Source organism: Neovison vison, chromosome 9 (genome assembly GCF_020171115.1).
Source record: "Neovison vison isolate M4711 chromosome 9, ASM_NN_V1, whole genome shotgun sequence".
NCBI lineage: Eukaryota > Metazoa > Chordata > Mammalia > Carnivora > Mustelidae > Neogale > Neogale vison.
This window is the reverse complement of record NC_058099.1, coordinates 30,860,275-30,880,566: the sequence shown is the minus strand read 5'-3', so window position 1 is coordinate 30,880,566 and position 20,292 is coordinate 30,860,275. Positions and strand designations below refer to the sequence as shown.

Genomic DNA, 20,292 nt, shown 5'->3' with positions numbered 1-20,292 from the left:
GAGTGTTTATAAATATATAATTATAGAAATATTAGAATTAATAATAAATCATGTTTATGTATTTCCATTTCAGTTATAAATAATATATCTTTGGGTACATAATGTGATTAGGATTTGGAATGAAATAGGACAGAATGCCTACCTTACATTCGTATGTGCTCTTTTATACACACACACACACACACACACACACACAGATTTATATATATATTTATAATGTATTATAGTATAGTATATACTATAGTATAGTATAGCTCAATCTCAACTATTTACTATATGTGTATGTATATATGTATATATATACACATGTGTATATTTTTTTATAATGTTTCTAAGAAAAAGTTATATACAAACTTACCAACAGTTGCTTTCTTCTCAAGTACACTGAGAGTAAATATAAGTGATGAGGACACAGAACAAGAATGCAAAGATCTTAGTTGGGAAACATATAGGTCCCAAAGTATGGTATTGGGTTGGGGAAATCTTTGTTCTCTTTTGTGTTTCAGTAGGGAGAAGGGCTGCTACGGGCAGGGTTAGCCAAGTCTTAAGCTTTGGAGTCTGTTCAAGTAATTGTTTCAGCTGAAGAGGAACCACATAGCAAAGGTCCCAAGGAGCCGGGTACAGAAAATACAGTAGCTGTTTGGAGAAAAAGGTAAAGGTGGAGATTCAGAATGTTTTGAAGGTCAGCTGTCAGTAGTCTAGAAGTTCGTGATTAAAGCACTTAACCAGGAACAGAGAGCAGTCTTGTCGAATATGATTTCAGATACTTCCGGTTCAGGAAGACACTCCCTTTTTCCCACTAAGCAAGTGAAAAGTGGTCATATTCACACTAAAGCCATGAAAATACTTAGAATTGGTGTGGGGGGGGGCGTATTCTTCACCTTAATATGAGGCTATTGCTTTGGAGGAAGCTCTTTGTCTAGAGAAGTGCAGGAGCAGGACAGAGATCCAGCCTCAGGACAAGGAAGACATCCCTCAGATCACTGGAGACAGGGCTAGAGTGAGCATTGTAAGAGCAGATTCTTAGTGGGCCAGGAGTAGATGTGCAGCTGGGTGGGTGAGCAAGGAGAGAGAGGGAGAGGCAAAAAGAAAAAAATGAAAACAACAACAAACAATCTTTAAAATGAGCTTGCAAACAAAAATTGTGAAATAGATGAAGAACTCTACTGCTAAGAAAGTTAGCAATATCATTATTCAGATCATGAATGCATTCCCCGTTGAAGACCATAAACAAAGCAAAAGACAAGCCACACAAAGAGAGGATATTTGCAAACCAACCAAGAATTAGTATCCAGAATATGTAAATAACTCCTACAGATCATTAAGAAAAACACAAATAGCTAAATTGGGAAGTGAGTAAACAACACAAAAAGGCTCTTCACAGAAGAAGCAAATGGCCAATAAACATATAAAAACATTCCATCTCAATCAGGGAAATAAAAATTAAATCCACAGTAAAAAGCAATTATGTGTCCATTTTATTGGCAAAAGGTAGCAAATATGACAAGTGTGGTGTGGATGTGAAGAAGCAAGAATTCTTGTACGTTACTGATGGGAATATAAATCGGAGTAGGGACTTTAAAGAGCAATTTCAGTGGCACCTGGGTGGCTCAGTTGGTTAAGTGACTGCCTTCAGCCCAGGTCATGATCCTGGAGTCCTGGAATCTAGCCCTGTATCAGGCTCCCTGCTCAGCAGGGAGTCTGCTTCTCCATCAGACCCTTTCCCCTCTCGTGCTCTCTCTCTCAAGTAAATAAATAAAATCTTTTTTAAAAAATTAAGAGCAATTTCAACCCAGCAATTACAGAAATTCTTGCACATTTTGCCGGGAGACATGTACAAGAAAATTTACTATAGTATTGTCTGCAATGGTGAAAAATGGGAAACATGCTAAATATTCCTTTCAAGAATAAAGACATAGTTATTATCATATGACAAAATACTTTCTCCAGGGAAAATGTGTGAACCAGAGCAACTTGGATAAATCCCAAAAATGCTGCTTTTGAGTAAAAGATGACAAGTGACTCATACATTACTATTTATATAAAGAATGAAAACATGTAAAGCGATACTGTGTAGCTTATGGATACATATATGTATAAGAAGCAAGAGTATTAATGCATTCATTGAAATGATAAACACCTTTTTGAGGATAGTAGCCTCTAGAAAAGGAGAAAAGGTAGTGGAATTGGAGACAAGCACAAAGGGAGTATCAACCGTATCTGTTATATTTTATTTCTTAAAAATAAAAAATCTAAAGGAAAATATCAAGGTATTTCACTCAAAACTCCTAAATTATTGTTATTAAGATTAACTGACTATAGACTTTTTCTTTAAAAAGTCCATTTGAGAGAACTGGACAGACAAAAAAAAATGTAAGTTTAAAAGTTGCATTTTGGGTTGATTTGTTTCCCAGACTCCTTTCCAGTGCTGTTCTCTGGGTCAGAGAACTTTTTTATCCTCTTTTACCCTTTTAGATATTATAGTCCTTTTCATGCATTTAGGGGAAATCTAAATGTTATAATAATTTTCATTATAGACAAAAGAAGCTCTAGTTAATTACAGGAAGATTAAGATGAGGATTATGGCTACCTAACAAAAGAAAACATCTTATTCAGTGTTTCAGAGACATTAGCAAATGTTTTCTCATTTCAGTGGCATAACAGACCTGACCACATTAGGGTTAATGTCCTTTTAGTGACTAAATCAGGTCTTTTCTGTAACTTCATCTCTCTCACTTGTGCTCTCTACCACCAATTTTCTTTTTCTTTCTTTCTTTCATCCTTTTTTTTTTTTTGCAATTTTATACCTTTATTTAACCATCAGTGATTAGTTCTCATCCACATTAACTGTCTGTAGGTTTTTGAAAGTGGTGACAGGTACGTAGGTAACCAACGTGTAGAGCTGGTTTGGTGAATCTTCATCCTTGTTACGTTTTCTGGACAACTGCACACAGATATAGTATGGAACCTTCCTTATTCCTTTGGCCCAGAGAGCTTTGTTGAGCCTGGTGTCAATGCGTACATCTGGAGTTCCCATCTCCTTCAAGGCAAATTTCCGGATCTCTGAGTGCCCAAAGGGCACGCTTCTTGAAACCCACTCCACGGATGCACTTGTAAATGTTGATGGTGTGTTCTCTGGTCACTATCTCGCTAATGGCAGAATGGTCCCTCTTCTCACCACCCTTTTTCATGGGAACCACTCTGCTGGGCCCTGGTTGGAAAAGTACCACCCATTTTCTTAAGAATATATACCCCTTTAGGGCCCCTGGGTGGCTCAGTCAGTTAAGCATCTGCCTTGGACTCAGGTCATGATCCTGGGGTCCTGGGATCGAGCCTTGAGTGGAGCTCCCTGCTCAACGAGAAGTCTGCTTCTTCCTCTCCATCTACCCCTCCCCCCCCAGTTCATGCTCTCTCTCAAATAAATAAATAAGATCTTAAAAAAGACAAAGTATATATACTCTCTTCATCTTTTATCTCATTCACTCTTATACTGTTTCCTACTCAGTCAGAAATTATAAAAGCAGATCCTGAAACAGTGTTCACCTCAGGATCAGGTTCTGTGTGCCCCTGAGAGATGGTGCTAAAAGATTAACTTCCAAATCCTCGTTATTCTTGGATTTAAGAATTAACCAGAAAATTTAAGAATTCTGAATTTCAAGGAATATTGAGGAAACATTTAAGCTTTGTGTTTGTTTGTTTTTATATGAGAGGGCTTTGCAGGAGACAGAATTGTCTGTGATGTGGGTCCCCAGAGTCATACAACCTTCAGAGAGTTATCACATTAGCTTTCTGTCTCAAACTGGTATCTTCCCTTTTTCCACTGACACTAGAAATAGTCTCCTGATTTTAGCTCTTAGAATTCTCTCTTCCCTCTGCTCATTCTCAGAATTGAGTTCGCACACCCTGGGCATCTAATAAATGCTTGTTCATGAGACCAGGAAGTTGACCATGGTCCAAATGGATTATAGTGTTTCTAGTCCCAGCATTTGTAGATAAGACCTCTTTTGTGTCTCTGTCCTTTGGAACAGAAGCTGACATCTCCCCAGGGTTCCAGTTGAATTCCTACTGGGTATGCCCTTATTGATCTCATGTCATCATTATCTGTAGGCAGAATATAGGCATCTTTCTCAATGTAAAAAAAAAATTTTTTTTTTCAGAAAACCACTACTGATAACATTCCAACTATTTTTATTTTTATTTGTTCCTAACCTCTCCAGCTGAATTAATCACCAGCTGAAGTGTGTATGCTATGTATAGTCAGATCATTCTATGTTCTCCATCATGAGCCATTCTTGGTTTACTTGATTGGCTACATTTTGTTGCCTCCTCCACACTGGCAGATTGTTCATAATAAAACTAGCAAACATTTACCAAGCATTTGCTTTGTGCACTGTTCAAAGTATTTTACAAGTATGATCTTTATCCTCTCATATGCATAATAATCTCAGGTACTGTTATCCCTGTTTCGCAGATGAGGAAGTGGGAGCCCAGGACGATACTTTGTTTCATCTGTAAAACCTTTCCATGTTGCTTCGATGAGGAGCAAAGATAAAATCTGTATCAAAGAGCTTTGTAATAAGTAAAGCTTAGTGTAAACATTTTACTAGGTTGCCTGCTTCAGACAGGGCTCAGTGAGTGTTTTTTGAGTGAATGAATAAATATGGTTACTGAGGGCATCATGTTTTAACAAGCTGAATCCTCAGAACAGTGTAAGCACTGCGTCTGTAAGTCATTAGTCACCCCCAGGGACATATTCTTGTTTCTCTCTTTTTCTTCCCTTTTTCCCTAAATTTCAGAATCAAAATGATTGTCTGATTGAATATCTTTAAAAGGTCATGATGAATTATTCTGTAATATTTGAAATGTTATGCTCAGAAAGGTCAAGCCTTATTTTTTTATAGGAAGTACCATATAGAGATTTGTTTTTGCTGGGGATCATTTCTTTTTTCAAAGAAAAGATGGCAAGAGATTTAGAGCAGGGTGCCCTCTTGAGGAAATTTTAGCACCTCACCTCTCAAAAGCTGGCCCCGGATGCCATGAGAAAGCCAGATCAGTGACGCCCAAATAAATAAAACATTCAAAAGTAAGAGTAACCGAATACCAGAGATCTGAGAATTAGGATGCTTAACTATTATTATCTGATAAAGCAACATTAAGAATTTTTAAACAAAAAGAAAACCTCGGGAAGGTATTTTCTTTCCTCTCATTGACTCCATCCTTCAGGTAAGCCCTTCTGTTGTGCTAGGAGCTATGCCGAGCCCAGTGCTCCGTAGAACCTCGTCTCTGTCTTCATGACTCTTACAGCTTGTGATGGAGATGGCAGTGAAGGGAAACAAGCAAACATGTATGTAACTACAAACTGAGCAAAAGTACTATGAAGGCAATGGGAAGGTGCTAGAATAAAACATAACAAAACAAGCTCCCACATTAGGGTGGTCAAGGAAAACCTCCGTGAGAGGAAATAACTGATCGGGGTCACTTCACTTTTCTGTCCATTGCCAGTCTGCCCATCTAATATAGACAGCCTGATGGGTGCTTGCTTAGCCCCTGATTCTTACCTGTGGCCCAGCCCTTGAGCTGAGTTGAATCCTGTCGCTGCCCCTGTGGGTGAGTAGACAAGTCTTCATCCTTCTGCACCTCATTGTCCCTCTGGCTGATCCCCTTTGCCTAAGACATTTGTCACAATGCAGGGTGTGCTGCTTCACTGAAAGATGTCTTCTTACTAACCCTACTAGCCACTTATGGGAGAATATCAATGAGTTATAATGCTAAAAAAACAAACAAACAAAAAAAACATTTCCAACAATGTTAAGGATGTAGAAGGTCTCTGAAGATGAAAAGGACAGATAACCTGACTGCCACTCTGCTTTGAACAGGGAGAGAGAAGTAGACATGACGGAGGCACAGAACTTGATCCTACTATTGCTGTAGTTTGGTCATGTTGAACTTCAGGTTTGGTACCAAGTGAACTGGAGGCTCCAACCAGAATTGGAAATATGGGACTAGATCTTGGGAAGGAGCTCCAAAGGACCAGTTTTTGAGGGTTTGGTTCTGTTTCAAAGTGCCCGTACAGCACACACATGCGGTTGACCTGGAGCCCCACCGGTGTGTTGTTCTAGTGCCTGTGGCTTAACTACTTCCTCCAGATAGGTTGATTCTACCAAATTGGAGGGTTTAACTGATACGGAGCATGTTGCCTGCAAGGGGACAGCCTGCAGTGACTTCTGGGTGGGTGTTTAGGTGACCAGATGAGTCTGGGACCCAAACTTTTTTTTTTTTAATTTAATTTTTATTTATTTTCAGCATAACAGTATTCACTATTTTTGCACCACACCCAGTGCTCCATGTAATCCGTGCCCTCTATAATACCCACCCAGACTTTGAACAAGATGCCTCTGTCTCTGTTGTACCTATACATTGCTCTCTCCAAGAAAACTAACCACCTACACTATGAACCAGATGACAGTGAACAAAGCATTCAGCCCCTGTGAATCTCACTCCCCTCACCTGTAAATTGGAGTTTTATATCACCACTCATTTCACAAGGTTGTTATACTTTGCATATTAATAATAGGTGAGAGATATATTGGTCAGAATGAGCCCAAACCTACCTCCTTGCTGCTACTAGATAGCAATTTGGAAAATACACCAAAAACCATGAAATGGGCAAACTCCTTTGACCCAGCAAATTGGTTTCTGATCATTTCTTCTTACGAAGAAAACTAAGAAAAGCCGTGGGGCAATAAAAGTACATTGTAGCATTTTCTAGAAAAGAAAATATTGGAAACAATAATAGAACAGTTTAAAAAAGGGTAATGCTTTAACACAACGAAGCGTTGACCAGTCACTGTGTGAACTGTATGCACTAGAAAGTGGTCGGAAGGGAAGATGAAAAAGGAAAACAATTGACGGGGTAGTGGAATTGTAAATATTTTTCCTTTGGTCAATTTACCTGAATATTTTTACTCGAACAGAACAGTTAAAATATTGAAAACATTTTAAAATTTAGAAAATGTCTCGGCCCCAGACTACATTTCTTCTTCCTGTCTCTTATTTTTTATTTAGGGGAATTATCGTTTCATGAAACTCCTACTCACGCGCAGAGCAAACTGGATGCAAAAGGATCTGGAAGAGATGACCCCCTTGCACTTGACCACCCGGCACAAAAGCCCTAAGTGTCTGGCGCTCCTGCTGAAGTTCACGGCACCTGGAGAAGTGGATACCCAGGATAAGAACAAGGTAAGGGACTGTCAAAATTGGACAGGAATAAGAGCAGCGAGCCAATGCTTCCTTATATGATGTAAAACCTCAAGAAGAATTATCACTCATCACTTACTGGAACATTTTCTCGTCTTTGTACCCCCCATGGGGTGAAATATTTCACTTAAATTTAAATATTTCACTTTAAATTTTAAATTTAAAGGTCCTTTTATCCTCCTACCAGCCACATGCAGCAGGTAGTATAATCACAGATGGGGAAGATTAAAGTTCTGTCCAAGATCCAAGTGGCAGGACCTGAATTCGACCCAGGCCTACCCTCAGATCCTACTGTTTGATAGCTAGTAGCGCTAGTTACCATTGGTGTTAGACTTGTGATGGCCAAATGGCTGGGGGCAACGTAGGAGGCCCATAGTGGTTTAATGGCCTGGGCTTTAGCATCAGACTCCTTGGGTTTCAGTCTAGAAGCCACAATGGAACCCGTTCTGCACCTTTGGGCAAATTTGCTTAACTCCTCTACGCTTCCATTTTCTCTTTTGTGAAACGGGAATGACAGGGTTGTTGAAGATAAAGTAAGAGAACACATATAGTGTTTAACACAATGCCCAGATCTCTGATCTTCCCAGCTCTTGACTTTCACCAGCTTGTACAAGCCGGTCACTGTTTCAGTCGATGTTTTCACCGCTCTTTACACGAAAAAAATATGGTGTTTAGTTAGACGAGTGCAGCAGTCCACTTCCTTTCGACCAGGCACTGAATCCTGGAGCCTTGCTAACTCCAACACTCCCACGTAATTAAAACTCTTGGGATTAAACCCACTGGGTCCACCTCCCTTTATCCCTTGATACCTTTATTCTCACAGGTTCTTCGTATCATTTTCAGGTCTTGTTTAGCTGTTACATAACACAGCGTTCTGAAATTAACATTGACTTTATTTTGCAGCGACTATAAACTAATATAATTCCTTATTCACAGCATTTATTGTGCTAATATTTTGCTGAAAAAGCACCTTGATAAATCTACAAAGACCTGTTAATCACTTGCCAAGCCACAGATGTCTTTAGGCTCTAAACTGTTCTCCCCAGTATCTTCTAGGAACTCCCTGCTATCTTCCAGTACTTGTGTACTCTTCTGTTACTGAATAGGGATGGGAAGTTATCCAGTCGGACAGATGGAAAACACATCTGCAAGATCTAGACAGGCATACAGAAGAGAGCAAGACAAAAGCCTAGAGCTGGGATTTTTGAACCATCTAACGGGAAGGATCCGCTTTTTGTGTTTTCTTTAAATTTCCAGTGCATCACAGACCAATAATTTTATATCATATGTTAAAACTGAACAACAAAAAGAACCCCATGAGACAACACTTCACACCCCTTAGGATGGCTGTTATTACAAACACAGAAAATAACAAGCTTTGACGAAGATGTGGAGGAATCAGAACCCTGTGTTGTGCTGGTAGGAGTATACAATGACACAGCCGCTGTGAAAAACAGTGTGACAATTTCTCAAAAAAAAAAAAATTAAACATGGAGCTACTCTATGATCCCACATTCTACTTCTGGGCATGTTCCCAGAAGAATCGAAATCGGGAATGTGAACGGTTATTTATACACCCATATTTATAGCAACATTGTTCACAAGAGTGGGAAGACGAACACAGCCCAAATGTCCACCGCTGGATGGTTAGAGAAACAAAGTGCAGTACGTGCAATGGAATATTATTCAGCCTTGAAAAGGAATAAAAATCTGATACATGCTACAAAATGGATGAACTTTGAAGTTATTATGCTGAGTGAAAGGCTGGGAGGAGGTGGAAATTGAGTATCACTGTTGAATGGGCTTGGAGTTTCAGTTCAGGAAGATGAAAAAGTTCTGGGGACGGAAGGTCTTGCTGGTGGCCCAGCAGTGGGAATGTGCTTGCTACTGAATTGTACATTTAAAAACAGTTGTTACCTACAATTTGCCACAGTAAAAAATAATAATAATAATAATAATTACTGGAAAAAATTTTTTCAAAGATGAAGAAAATACATCCCAAACTCTGTACTGTTAGAGTCAATAGGTCTCATGTTACATTTCAGCAAATATATTCTGAACAAACATAACATAGCAAAAGAATTACAGAAACAGCATGTGTTGTTTATTCAAAATGTGGATCTAAGGGCCTGAGCAGCTCAGTCGGTAGAGCATCCAACTCTTGATCTCGGGGTAGTGAGTTCAAGCCCCATCTTGGGCATGGAGCCTACTAAAAATATAAATAAAAAGAAGGGAGGGACGGAGGGAGAGAAAAAATGTGGCTATAGGAAATTATTTGCTATTTACATTTGTGACTGTTTTGTTCTGTAATCATTACTACATAAAAAGTAATGAGTAACTCTTCATATTAAATACCTATAGGTACACTTTCCGTGAATACCACTTTTGTTAACATTTAAAGTTCTCAGTGTAGCAAGTGAGCTTGGTTCCTACTGTTTAAATGATCTGATTCTAGACTGAATTGATGATGCTGCTATTCGTAAGGGATAATGTACAGCACAACCATTTCTGTTTTCCCTCAGTAACTCTTCTTTTTTTTTTTTTTAAAGATTTTATTTATTTATTTGACAGAGAGAGATCACAAGTAGGCAGAGAGGCAGGGAGAGAGAGGAGGAAGCAGGCTCCCCGCTGAGCAGAGAGCCCAATGCGGGACTCGAGCCCAGGACCCCAGGATCATGACCTGAACCGAAGGCAGCAGCTTAACCCACTGAGCCACCCAGGCGCCCTCCCTCAGTAACTCTTCTAGTAGGGAAATCTTCCTATGGTTTATTGATGAGAACAGCAGAGGGGATTTCAAAACAATGCCAACAAGTTCAGGATGTTATTTTTGTAAAATAAATTTATTTATGGAACATTTTATTTAATTTTCATTTAGTAAGCCCCATACCCCACATGGGGCTCAAACTCATGACCCTGAGATCAAGAGTTGCATGCTCTTCCAACTGAGTCAACCAGGTACCCCATCAAGATGTTCATTTTCAACTTCTATCTAAAATAAAGCAAGTGTCGCTGTATTCTTAACATGTATCTTCACATCAGTAGTAGATATAAGAATTTATCCTGTAAAATGAGAGTTAAATTTAAATTTGTACTTTGATGTAAGAAATGGATTCCAGATCCATGATTTCCTGTGCATGGAGATCTTCTTTTTGATTGATATTGAAATTCAAAACATTCCATCAAATTCTTAGAGTGCTTGGTGTGATATCAAAATCTCCACTTGCTTTGTTGATAATTATTCATAAGCCACTGGGCTGCTTTTCTTTTTCTCAGTATTATTAATCTCATTGATTAGTACCTAATGACCTAAGTGCCTATCGTGATTAAGAGGTCAGATTCTGGACTCAGGCCGCTAGGGTTAAAATCTCAGCTGGAGATTATGTTGGAGATTACTACCTTTATGTCTCTGAGCAAATTACTCCTCCTCCTGGGGCTCCATTTTCTCATCAGTCACATGCAACTTCCAGAGTACAAACCTCCCAGAGTTGTCCTGATGGCTGTTGACAGTTAAATACATAAAGCTCTTACAACAGTGCCTTGTCACACAATGAAAGCTTGGGAAAAGTTTATTGTGTTGTTACTATTACTCTGTTACTATTGTTTTTTGGAGACTCTCTCAATTTTGCAGCAAACAGCTCTGCACTGGAGTGCTTACTACAACAACCCTGAGCACGTCAAGCTGCTTATCAAGCATGACTCCAACATTGGGATTCCTGATGTGGAAGGCAAGATCCCCCTTCACTGGGCAGCCAACCACAAGGATCCAAGCGCCGTTCATACAGTGCGATGCATTCTGGTGAGTACGGTGGTGCTGCCGGAACTTTCCATGGAAAGTTTTTTATTATGAAATAGCCAATATACAAAAGCAGACACATGACACTCAAATTATGAAGCAAAAGAAATCCAGCAAACATGTGAACCCATCACACAAGAAATACAACATCTTAGCGCTGCTATTTAAGGTCACAGAATTTCCTGTGTGCCAATTTCTTTTTTTCCTTTTTTCAAACATTTTTAAAAGATTTTACTTATTTATTTGACAGAGAGAGATCACAAGTAGGCAGAGAGGAAGGCAGGGGAGTGGGGAGGAAGCAGGCTCCCTGCTGAGCAGACAGCCCGATTCGGGGCTCCATCCCAGGACCCTGAGATCATGACCTGAGCCAAAGGCAGAGGCTTAACACACCAAGCCACCCAGGTGCCCCTAATTTCTTTTTTTAAAGATTTACTTAATTATTTGACAGAGGGAAAGAGAGAGAGAGAGAGCAGGGAGTGAGGGGGCAGAGGGTGAGGGAGAAAGTGTCCCACGCAGACTCCATGCTGAGTGCAGAGCCTGACTGGAGCTCACTCTCAGCGACCTGAGCTGAAACCAAGTCAGACATCACCCACTGCACCACGCAGGCACCCCTCCTATGTGCCAGTTTCCAAACATTCTCTTCCCTGGGCCTTGCTTGCCCTGTCCCCCATCAACCTCTTCCCTGAATTTGTGTTCATCATCCCCCGACTTTGTTTCATACTTGTGCTTATTAAATACTGCATGGAGGGCGCCTGGGTGGCTCAGTGGGTTAAGCCGCTGCCTTCGGCTCAGGTCATGATCTCAGGGTCCTGGGATCGAGTCCCGCATCGGGCTCTCTGCTCAGCAGGGAGCCTGCTTCCCTCTCTCTCTCTCTGCCTGCCTCTCTGTCTACTGTGATCTCTCTCTGTCAAATAAATAAATAAAATCTTTAAAAAATAAAAAATAAATAAATAAATAAATAAATACTGCATGGAGATAGCATTTGTAAAATACTCGTAAGATATAAAGAATATGGAAACCACAAATAGTCATGTACTCCTCCTTAAGTTTTGTTTTTTGTTTTTGTTTTTGTTTTTGAGAGAGAGTGAGCATGTGCACAGGGAGCAGGGAAAGGGCAGAGGAGCTTAAGGAGCTCCATGCTGGGTGTGGATCCTGATGCAGGGCTCGATCTCACAACCCTAGATCATGACCTGAGCCAAAATCAAGAATCCCATGCTTAACTGACTGAGCCACCCAGTCGCCCCACATCTCTGAGTTTAAGAGCGAGTACGTTTCTGTTACCTTTGAAGCTCCCTGGGTACCTCCCAGGACTATTCTTATTCTCCCCTTTCTGAGAGTCAGCCAACATCCTCAATTCCATGTTTATCATTCCTGATTTTCATTATAGTTTTACCACATATATTCATATCCCGAAACAATATATCGTTTCATTTTGAATGTTTTTGACTTTTGTATACATGGAATCACATTGAATGTATTCTTTTGCAACATGCTTTTCTTGCTCAATATTAGGCTGGTGATTTCATCTATGCTGTGTATAACTGTAATATATATATATTTTTTACTGTTACGTAGTATTCCATTCTATGAATAAGGCACACATTATTCAGTTATTCATAGACCATTGGAACTATTTCTGGTTCTTCGCTATTTAAAAATAGTGCTGCTTTGGAGCACCTGGGTGACTCAGTGGGTGAAGTGTGGGACTCGTTGATTTTGGCTCAGGTTATGATCTCAGGGTGGTGAGATCGAGCCCCTAGAGCAGCTCTGCACTCCGCAGGGAGCCTGCTTGTAGATTCTCTCCCTCTGCCCCTCCCCCCACCAGCATGGACTCTCTCTTCCTCTCTCTCAAATAAATAAATTGGTTTTTTTAAAAAAATAGTGCTGCTTTGAACTTTTTTTTTTTTTTTTGAGTGAGTCTACAGCCAGCATGGGGCTTGAACTCATGACCCTGAGATCAACCTTTGCATACTCTACTGACTGAGCGAGCCAGGTGCCCCTGAACTTTTTTTTTTTTTTTTTAGCATGTCTAAGATATATATGTAATTGGTTGTTGCAGGTGCATAGAAATGCAGTTGATATTTTTTATTCATTAGCATATGCATCTAACAAGCTTGCTATACTTTTTATTAATTTTGAATTTTTAAAAAGATTTTATTTATTTATTTGACAGACAGAGATCACAAGTAGGCAGAGAGGCAGGCAGAGAGAGGGGGTGAAGCAGGCTTCCTGCTGAGCAGAAAGCCTGATGCCAGGCTCGACCCCAGGACCCTGGGATCATGACCTGAGCCGAAGGCAGAGGCTTTAACCCACCGAGCCACTCAAGCGCCCCTAATTTTGAATTTTTATCAGTGGACTCTTTGAGCTTTCTAATCACTCCTTAGATTCCAGCTTACAAGCTATGGTGATCTAATATTTAGCTCTATCCGTTCATAACACGCAAATTTGACTTTAAAAGATAAAATTATTTTGTATATGCACTGATTATTTCTCAACTCTTTTAGGCTATTATTTTGCTTCTTTCTGCCTTTCATTGTTCCTCTGGAGGAGTCTTTTATTGGTCTAATTGTCTTACTTTACAGATGATCTATCTTTTCTCTCAGACCACTTTTATATTATTCTCTGTGTGGCATCCAGCAGTCTCCCTACAGTGTGGCTTGGGATGGGGCTTTTTTTTTTTTTTTTTTGGTCCTGTTTTGTGTATACACTGCATGTCCGTTCTGGAAAATATATAGCTATTATCTCTTTAAATATTCCCTCTCTTTCATTCTCTATACCCCTGCCTTTAGGGTCCCAGTTACACATATTTTAGACCTTTTCATTTATTATCCGTGTCTCCTATCTTCTACAATCCACACTCTCCTCTCTCTTGCTGTGTTCTGGATTAGGACCACAGATGTGCCTTCCTGCTGACCGGGCCTTCCCTCCACTGAGTCCACTCCCTTGTTTGTCTTCTTCATTGGGCCTCTAACCCTAGTGATTATATTGTTACATCTACAAGTTCTACCTGGGGGGCGCCTGGGTGGCTCAGTCAGTTAAGCGTCTGCCTTCGGCTCAGGTCCCCAGGCTCCTAGAATCAAGCCCAGCATCGAGATTCCCTGCTCAGCGGGGAGCCTGCTTCTCCCTCTCCCTCTGTCTGCTGCCTCTCCCCCTGTTTGTGCTTACTCTCGCTCTGTCAGATAAATACAATCTTTAAAAACATTTTAAAAAATAAAAGTTCTTCTTGTTTTGTTTTTCTCATGTCTGCCTCGTCTTTTTGATAGTTTTTGTTCCTTGCTCACCTTTTATTTCATTTTTTATTTTCTTCCATGCTTTTTAGATAGTTATTTTATATTCTTTATGGGTTAGTTTCATTATCTGAATTCCTTAGAGAGTACTTTTCACTCATAATATCTTATTTCCTCACAGATTTGCCCCCCACCGCCCCAAACACATCTTAGTCCTTGGGAGACTCAAAGGCCCAAAATACCACCATGGTAAAATTCTGCATCTCTTTTTTGAGGTGTTTATAATACCTTTCGTGCACTGATTTTTTTTTTTAATTGGGAGCTGATTTATTTAGATAAATGACTCCACTTCATTTTGCTATTAGGCCCTTCTGAACTATTCTTTTATATATATATATATATATATATATATATATATATATATAAGTTTTTACTTTCATGCACTGATTTTATAAAATAGGGTGACTGTACAGGCAGCTCTAAACCTGGAGTGGCCCTTTGGAGAGTTCTCACATTGGGGCAGGACCTCTTGGCTTTGCATATGACCTGATCTGGGCAGGAATACTACCTTGTGGGCGGCAGCCGGCAGCCTTCTTGAGCTGAGGCAGCCGCAGAGTTCTCATCTGCCTGCGGTACTCCTAGAGGCTGGGGAAGAAGCCCTTTATTCTCGAAAGGGGACCTAACCAGTGGCTACAAAGACCTCATAGCAAAAACCGAGTAAATGTGAATTGTCGATTTAAACAGGACAGCCTATAAACATAGGATAAATCCCAACCTCATTCATAAAACAAATACAGATTAAAACATCAGCAAAATGCTTTCCACACCTACAAGGAAAGCAATGTAGTAAGCTTGATATAATACCAAGGGGTGAATTTGTGCCGGCATGTTGCCAGCATGTGGGGAGATAAAAACTTTTACACGTTGTCATGGATGTGTTAATGAGGGTAACCATTTGGAGAGCAGTTTGATAATACCTAGCTGAAAATATAAATATCCTTCTACCCAGCAATTCCCCTGCTAGGTGTCTGGGCTAGAGAAAAATCTCACACGTGGGCTACAGGGAGACCTGAAAGAAAGCATGTTCAATGCAGCGTTATTGTTAATAATGGAAAAATGTGGGACGCCTGGGTGGCGCAGTTGGTTAAACGACTGCCTCCGGCTCAGGGCGTGATCCTGGAGTCCCGGGATCGAGTCCCACATCAGGCTCCCAGCTCCATGGGGAGTCTGCTTCGCTCTCTGACCTTCTCCTCGCTCATTCTCTCTCTCACTGTCTCTCTCTCTCAAATAAATAAAATAAAAAATCTTTAAAAAAAAAATAAATAATGGAAAAATGTAAATAACCTAACTGTCCTTCAGTAGGAGAAGGGGTAATTAAGTTGTGGTTTAACAAATGAACTAGTATCAACATAAATACCCAGAAGTATAGCATTGAAAGAAAAAATTGCCAAAAGATATACAGAGTATAAACTCAAAGGTATAAATATTGAAAGCACACATACATAAATAACATATTGTTATGGATGTACAGATACATAACAGAAGTACAAAACATGCAGCTTTAGCTGAACCCATAGCATATAGCATATCTTAGACAAGATATTGACAAGTGTTTAATCTGGATAATCAGTACTGGTATTTATGGTTTCTTTTCTGCATTTTTTTAGGGTTAAACATTACCAGTTTTTAAAGATTTAGAATGTACGCTTTTTTCTTGAATTTTACCACTTTGTGCTAAGAGAGAATATACAAGTTTAGAAAATCGCCCAGTTACTACATATGTCCAGTGTGATTTATTGAGGATTCCATATGTGTCTAACATCTCCAATTCCTTAAAAATAGGATGCTGCTCCCACGGAGTCTTTACTGAACTGGCAAGACTACGAGGGTCGGACCCCCCTTCACTTTGCAGTCGCTGATGGGAATGTGACAGTGGTTGATGTCTTGACCTCCTATGAAAGCTGCAATATAACATCTTACGATAACTTATTTCGAACCCCGCTTCACTGGGCAGCTTTGCTAGGTGAGTTAACTTTGAATCAAAGGATCAACAGTAAGAGGAACTACATGAATACAAGAAACTTTCCATGGCTTCCCTTACCCCATCAGCTCCCACCTCCCATTTAATTATTTTAATTTTCAGTTGATATGCGGCATCTCATACTTAAATCTCTCTGTTTTATGCTTAAATTTTAGGACTACAAATACATTCTCTGTTATATGTTGGTTTTAATTTCAACATAATGTCTTAACATGTTTTCATTTGTATTTTAAAAGGAATGCACATTTGGGTGCCTGGGTGGCTCAGTCAGTTAAGCATCTGCCTTCGGCTCAGGTCATGATCCCAGGGTCCTGGGATCGAACCCCACACTGGACTCCTTGCTCTGCAGGGAGCCTGCTTCTCCCTCTGCCTGCCAGTCCCCTTGCTTGTGCATGCTCTCTCTCTTTCTCTCTCTCTCTCTGTGTCAAATAAATAAATAATAAAATAAAAGTCATCCGCATTCATCAACAAATGTAAATATAAAATAATCTTCTCTTCACATTCAATGCCTATGTGTTTGGGAAGGGACTTTAATTTTATGTTTGTACAAATACTATATGTTATTTGTTTTCTTCATATTTTCCCAGTAAGCCTTTTACTTAACCTTTTTGGGTCTCTCTCTGTCACATGAAAGAGTGTAAATATGATTTTGCAGGGGACACAGTCTGAGAGCCTTTCTCTTTTAGTGAAGAAGGTTTAGCCGTTAATAGTCACTGTTATGAGCGCCTGGGTGGCTCAGTTGGTTAAGCAACTGCCTTCGGTTCAGGTCATGATCCTGGAGTCCCACAGAATGGAGTCCTGCATGGGGCTCCTTGCTCAGCGGGAGTCTGCTTCTCCCTCAGCCTCTCCCCCCATCTGTCCTGTACTCTAACTCTCTCTCTCTTTTTCATTCTCTCCCTTTCAAATAAATAAAGTCTTAAAAAAAAAAAAAAACCTCACTGTTATAAGGTATATAATTTGGTCTTTTTTGAGTATTTTGAGTATTTTTGGTGGTTTTTGAGTATCATTGGTGGGTTTTTTTCCTCTTAATTTGGGTCCCCCCCAAAATTTCCTTTGTTTTCTGCCTTTTGGTATATAGATTAGGTTTGTTGTTCTTTAGTTTTGAATCGCCTAATGTTTTAGAAGGGTTTTTATTTTTTTTATTTTTATTTATTTATTTTAAGAGGCAGCAAGCTCTTCCATAGACTTGAGGGTTTTTGTTGTTGTTGTTGTTGTTTTAAGATTTTATTTATTTATTTATTTGACAGAGACATAGTGCGAGAGGGAACACAAGCAGAGAGAGTGGGAGAGGAGGAAGCAGGCTTCCAGCCAAGCAGGGAGCCCAATGTGGGGCTCAATCCCAGGACCCTGGGATCATGACCTGAGCCGAAGGCAAACACTTAACGACTGCGTCACCCAGGTGTCCCTAGGAGGGTTTTTAGATTCTACTTTAAAATTCATCAAAAACTTTTTAAAACCTGAGTTTTTTGTTAAAAGCAAAACTACGTCTACTGATTTCCACTTAGCACCCTTTTCCTTATCATTTTTTTTAGTATTTGTTAATATAATCTGAAGTTTTTCCCAGTTATTATTATGGACTTAGTTTTTAGATTACACACTGTGTCTTTCTAAAAATACTTTTGCATTTGCATTCAGTTTTATTGTCAGATTTAAAATTATTATTTAGATCTCATTTCAATATGCAGTGTCAACCCCTCTTTCTTTTCCTTGGCATCCTAAGAGGACTTCCCAAATTTGTCTCCATATTAGTACCTTGACTTTGTTCCGTAAGTACTGCTTTCTTTCCGCCCATCATTGATTGTATTTTAGGTTGTATTTTGATTTCCTTCTCTCATCCAAATTTCTTTGTATCTCGACTTATTTCCTTTTCCCCTCCTTCCATCACCTTTTCATTTCATATTACGTCCTTTTTAGGATATCCTGTTTCATTTCATAGAGCCCATCTCTTTGCACAAGTCAAGGATGCCAGATGGTTTCCTGAAATTTTCCTCTGGATCCTTCTCTTGATCATTTTCTGAGGTACACGCTTCATCTTTGCAATGATGTTCCTTTTTCCCTGCCCCATAGTGTGTTTTCATATGGCCTTTACAGAATTTTTCTCTTCACCTTTCCAACAAGATGGCATGTGTCCTGATAGCCTGCCTGTGGTCCTCCTCTTTGCCCATCTCCAGGAATCACAGCTCAGATCATGTGTGGGAGCCGGTAGAGAAGCATGACTCCCACTCAGATTCCCTTTTTCTGCCTGGTTTTCATGCAGTGCGTCCTTGATCTGCTGATGTGGAATCTTCATCGCCCAGGTCCCCACTGCGCTGAGGCAGTAGAATGCCTGAAATTTAGGTTTCCCAAATCTGCTGTTTTCGGGTTTGTTCATTCTTTGATCCTCCCTACAGCCCCTCACTTGTGGAAACCACAACCTCTTGAATGAAGACACCGTGGGCTGTTTCCTCTGCCACCACCTCATCATTCCTGCCACGTGCTTCCTTGGGCTTGAAATCACTGCGTAGATGTGAAAAAAAAGTGGAGGGGGGAGGGCAGAAGGGATTGGGAGGAGGCGGCAGAGATCACAGGAGAATGTATGGTAGCGCATCCTCCTGAACCTCGGAAGAGAACAGTGGCGCGGTGCAACCTGGAAACTGGGGACAGTGACGGCTGCCAGGGGCCGGCTTCCCACCTGTTCTGTGGGCGGTGTCATAAGGTGAAGCCACGAAATGCACTGAGCTGATACCTGGTGCAGCTTCTCCTCACTCTAGCAATTATAATGATTGTCATTTCCTTTCTGATTGAAGCATTAAGGTTTTCGTGTTGTGTTTGCCTTTGCTCTACGTTAGCATAGTATTTTCGTGAGCAGTTAGAAGAGGCTGTACTAGGAGCTGCTATTCAGAAAATTTCCCTTCAAAGAGATTATAAATTAAGTGGTCCTTTAACATGCTCAGTACTTGTTGTGTCCGCTCTCAGGCCACGCGCAGATCGTCCATCTCCTTTTAGAAAGAAATAAGTCTGGAACCATCCCATCGGACAGCCAAGGAGCGACACCCTTGCACTATGCAGCTCAGAGTAACTTCGCCGTAAGTAAAACATGACAGTTCTCTTTTTTCTTAATTAAGTTTTTATTCTGACGCCGTTCTAGGTTCGTACACAGCCGTAAGAAATAAAACAACGAGATCCCATGTACCCGTCACCCGGTTTACCCCTATGGGAACATCTTGCAAAAGTATGAAACAGTATCATAAACAGGAAATTGGCACCCCTACAATCCACTGATCTTATCCAAATCTCAGTTCTGCACGTACTCATTTCTGTGTTTGTGTCCCAATTATATCTTAACAGTTGCTCACACCGTTAACTCTGGCTGAGATGCAAGGGTTAGTCTTCCTCTTTGTAAAGTTGTTAGTCATAGGAAATTGTAAGACCGTTTTATATTGGCTGTTCAGTGTAACATTTTGTTCTGTGTAAGTATATTTCCATTTCTGGTTAATTTTATGGCACTAACATTTTATATGCGCTGTGTTCAGCTCTCTGTAATTGTCCTGAAAGCAATATGGCAAAGCCTTAGAACGGGTCCCACCTTGCCTAGTGCCCTGACTCTCCTCTTGGCCGTCTGGATGACCTGGCCCAAGGTTCTTTACCTCTCCAGTCTCAGTTTCTTCATATGTAAGATGAGGATAATTATATCGTTTCCTTCAGGATTGTTATAAGAAGTACAGAAAATTTGTGAGCAGTGCCTAGTGTAGTTCTTGGTACAGATCAGGTATACAAGAAATGCCATGCATTCTTACTATCGCTAGTGCTAATAATTTTATACATTATATAGCTGAGAAAGCAGAAATATGAATTATTATTTCCAAAGATACTGAATATGGCTAATTCTTCCCTTGCCACCCCTTATATAGTTTACAGAGCATTTTCTAATCCATTATGTCATTGCTTCTAGCCAGCAATACGTAACGACTAGGCTGCTTCAGCTCTCTGAGTAA

The 20,292-nt window shown here is 40.2% G+C and overlaps 1 protein-coding gene and 1 pseudogene across 3 annotated transcripts in view; one reads left to right on the top strand and one right to left on the bottom strand.

The window, feature by feature from the left end:
- Positions 1 to 20,292, top strand: part of INVS (inversin) — a 168,880-nt gene that overhangs the window by 72,284 nt on the left and 76,304 nt on the right. For all 3 annotated transcript variants that reach the window (XM_044265260.1, XM_044265257.1, XM_044265258.1), the window contains 4 exons: positions 7,066 to 7,239; positions 10,886 to 11,053; positions 16,120 to 16,300; positions 19,274 to 19,383. In XM_044265260.1, the coding sequence (XP_044121195.1) occupies positions 7,066 to 7,239; positions 10,886 to 11,053; positions 16,120 to 16,300; positions 19,274 to 19,383 (633 nt within the window). The remainder of the gene's footprint in view (positions 1 to 7,065; positions 7,240 to 10,885; positions 11,054 to 16,119; positions 16,301 to 19,273; positions 19,384 to 20,292) is intronic.
- Positions 2,526 to 6,704, bottom strand: LOC122916997 (annotated as a pseudogene).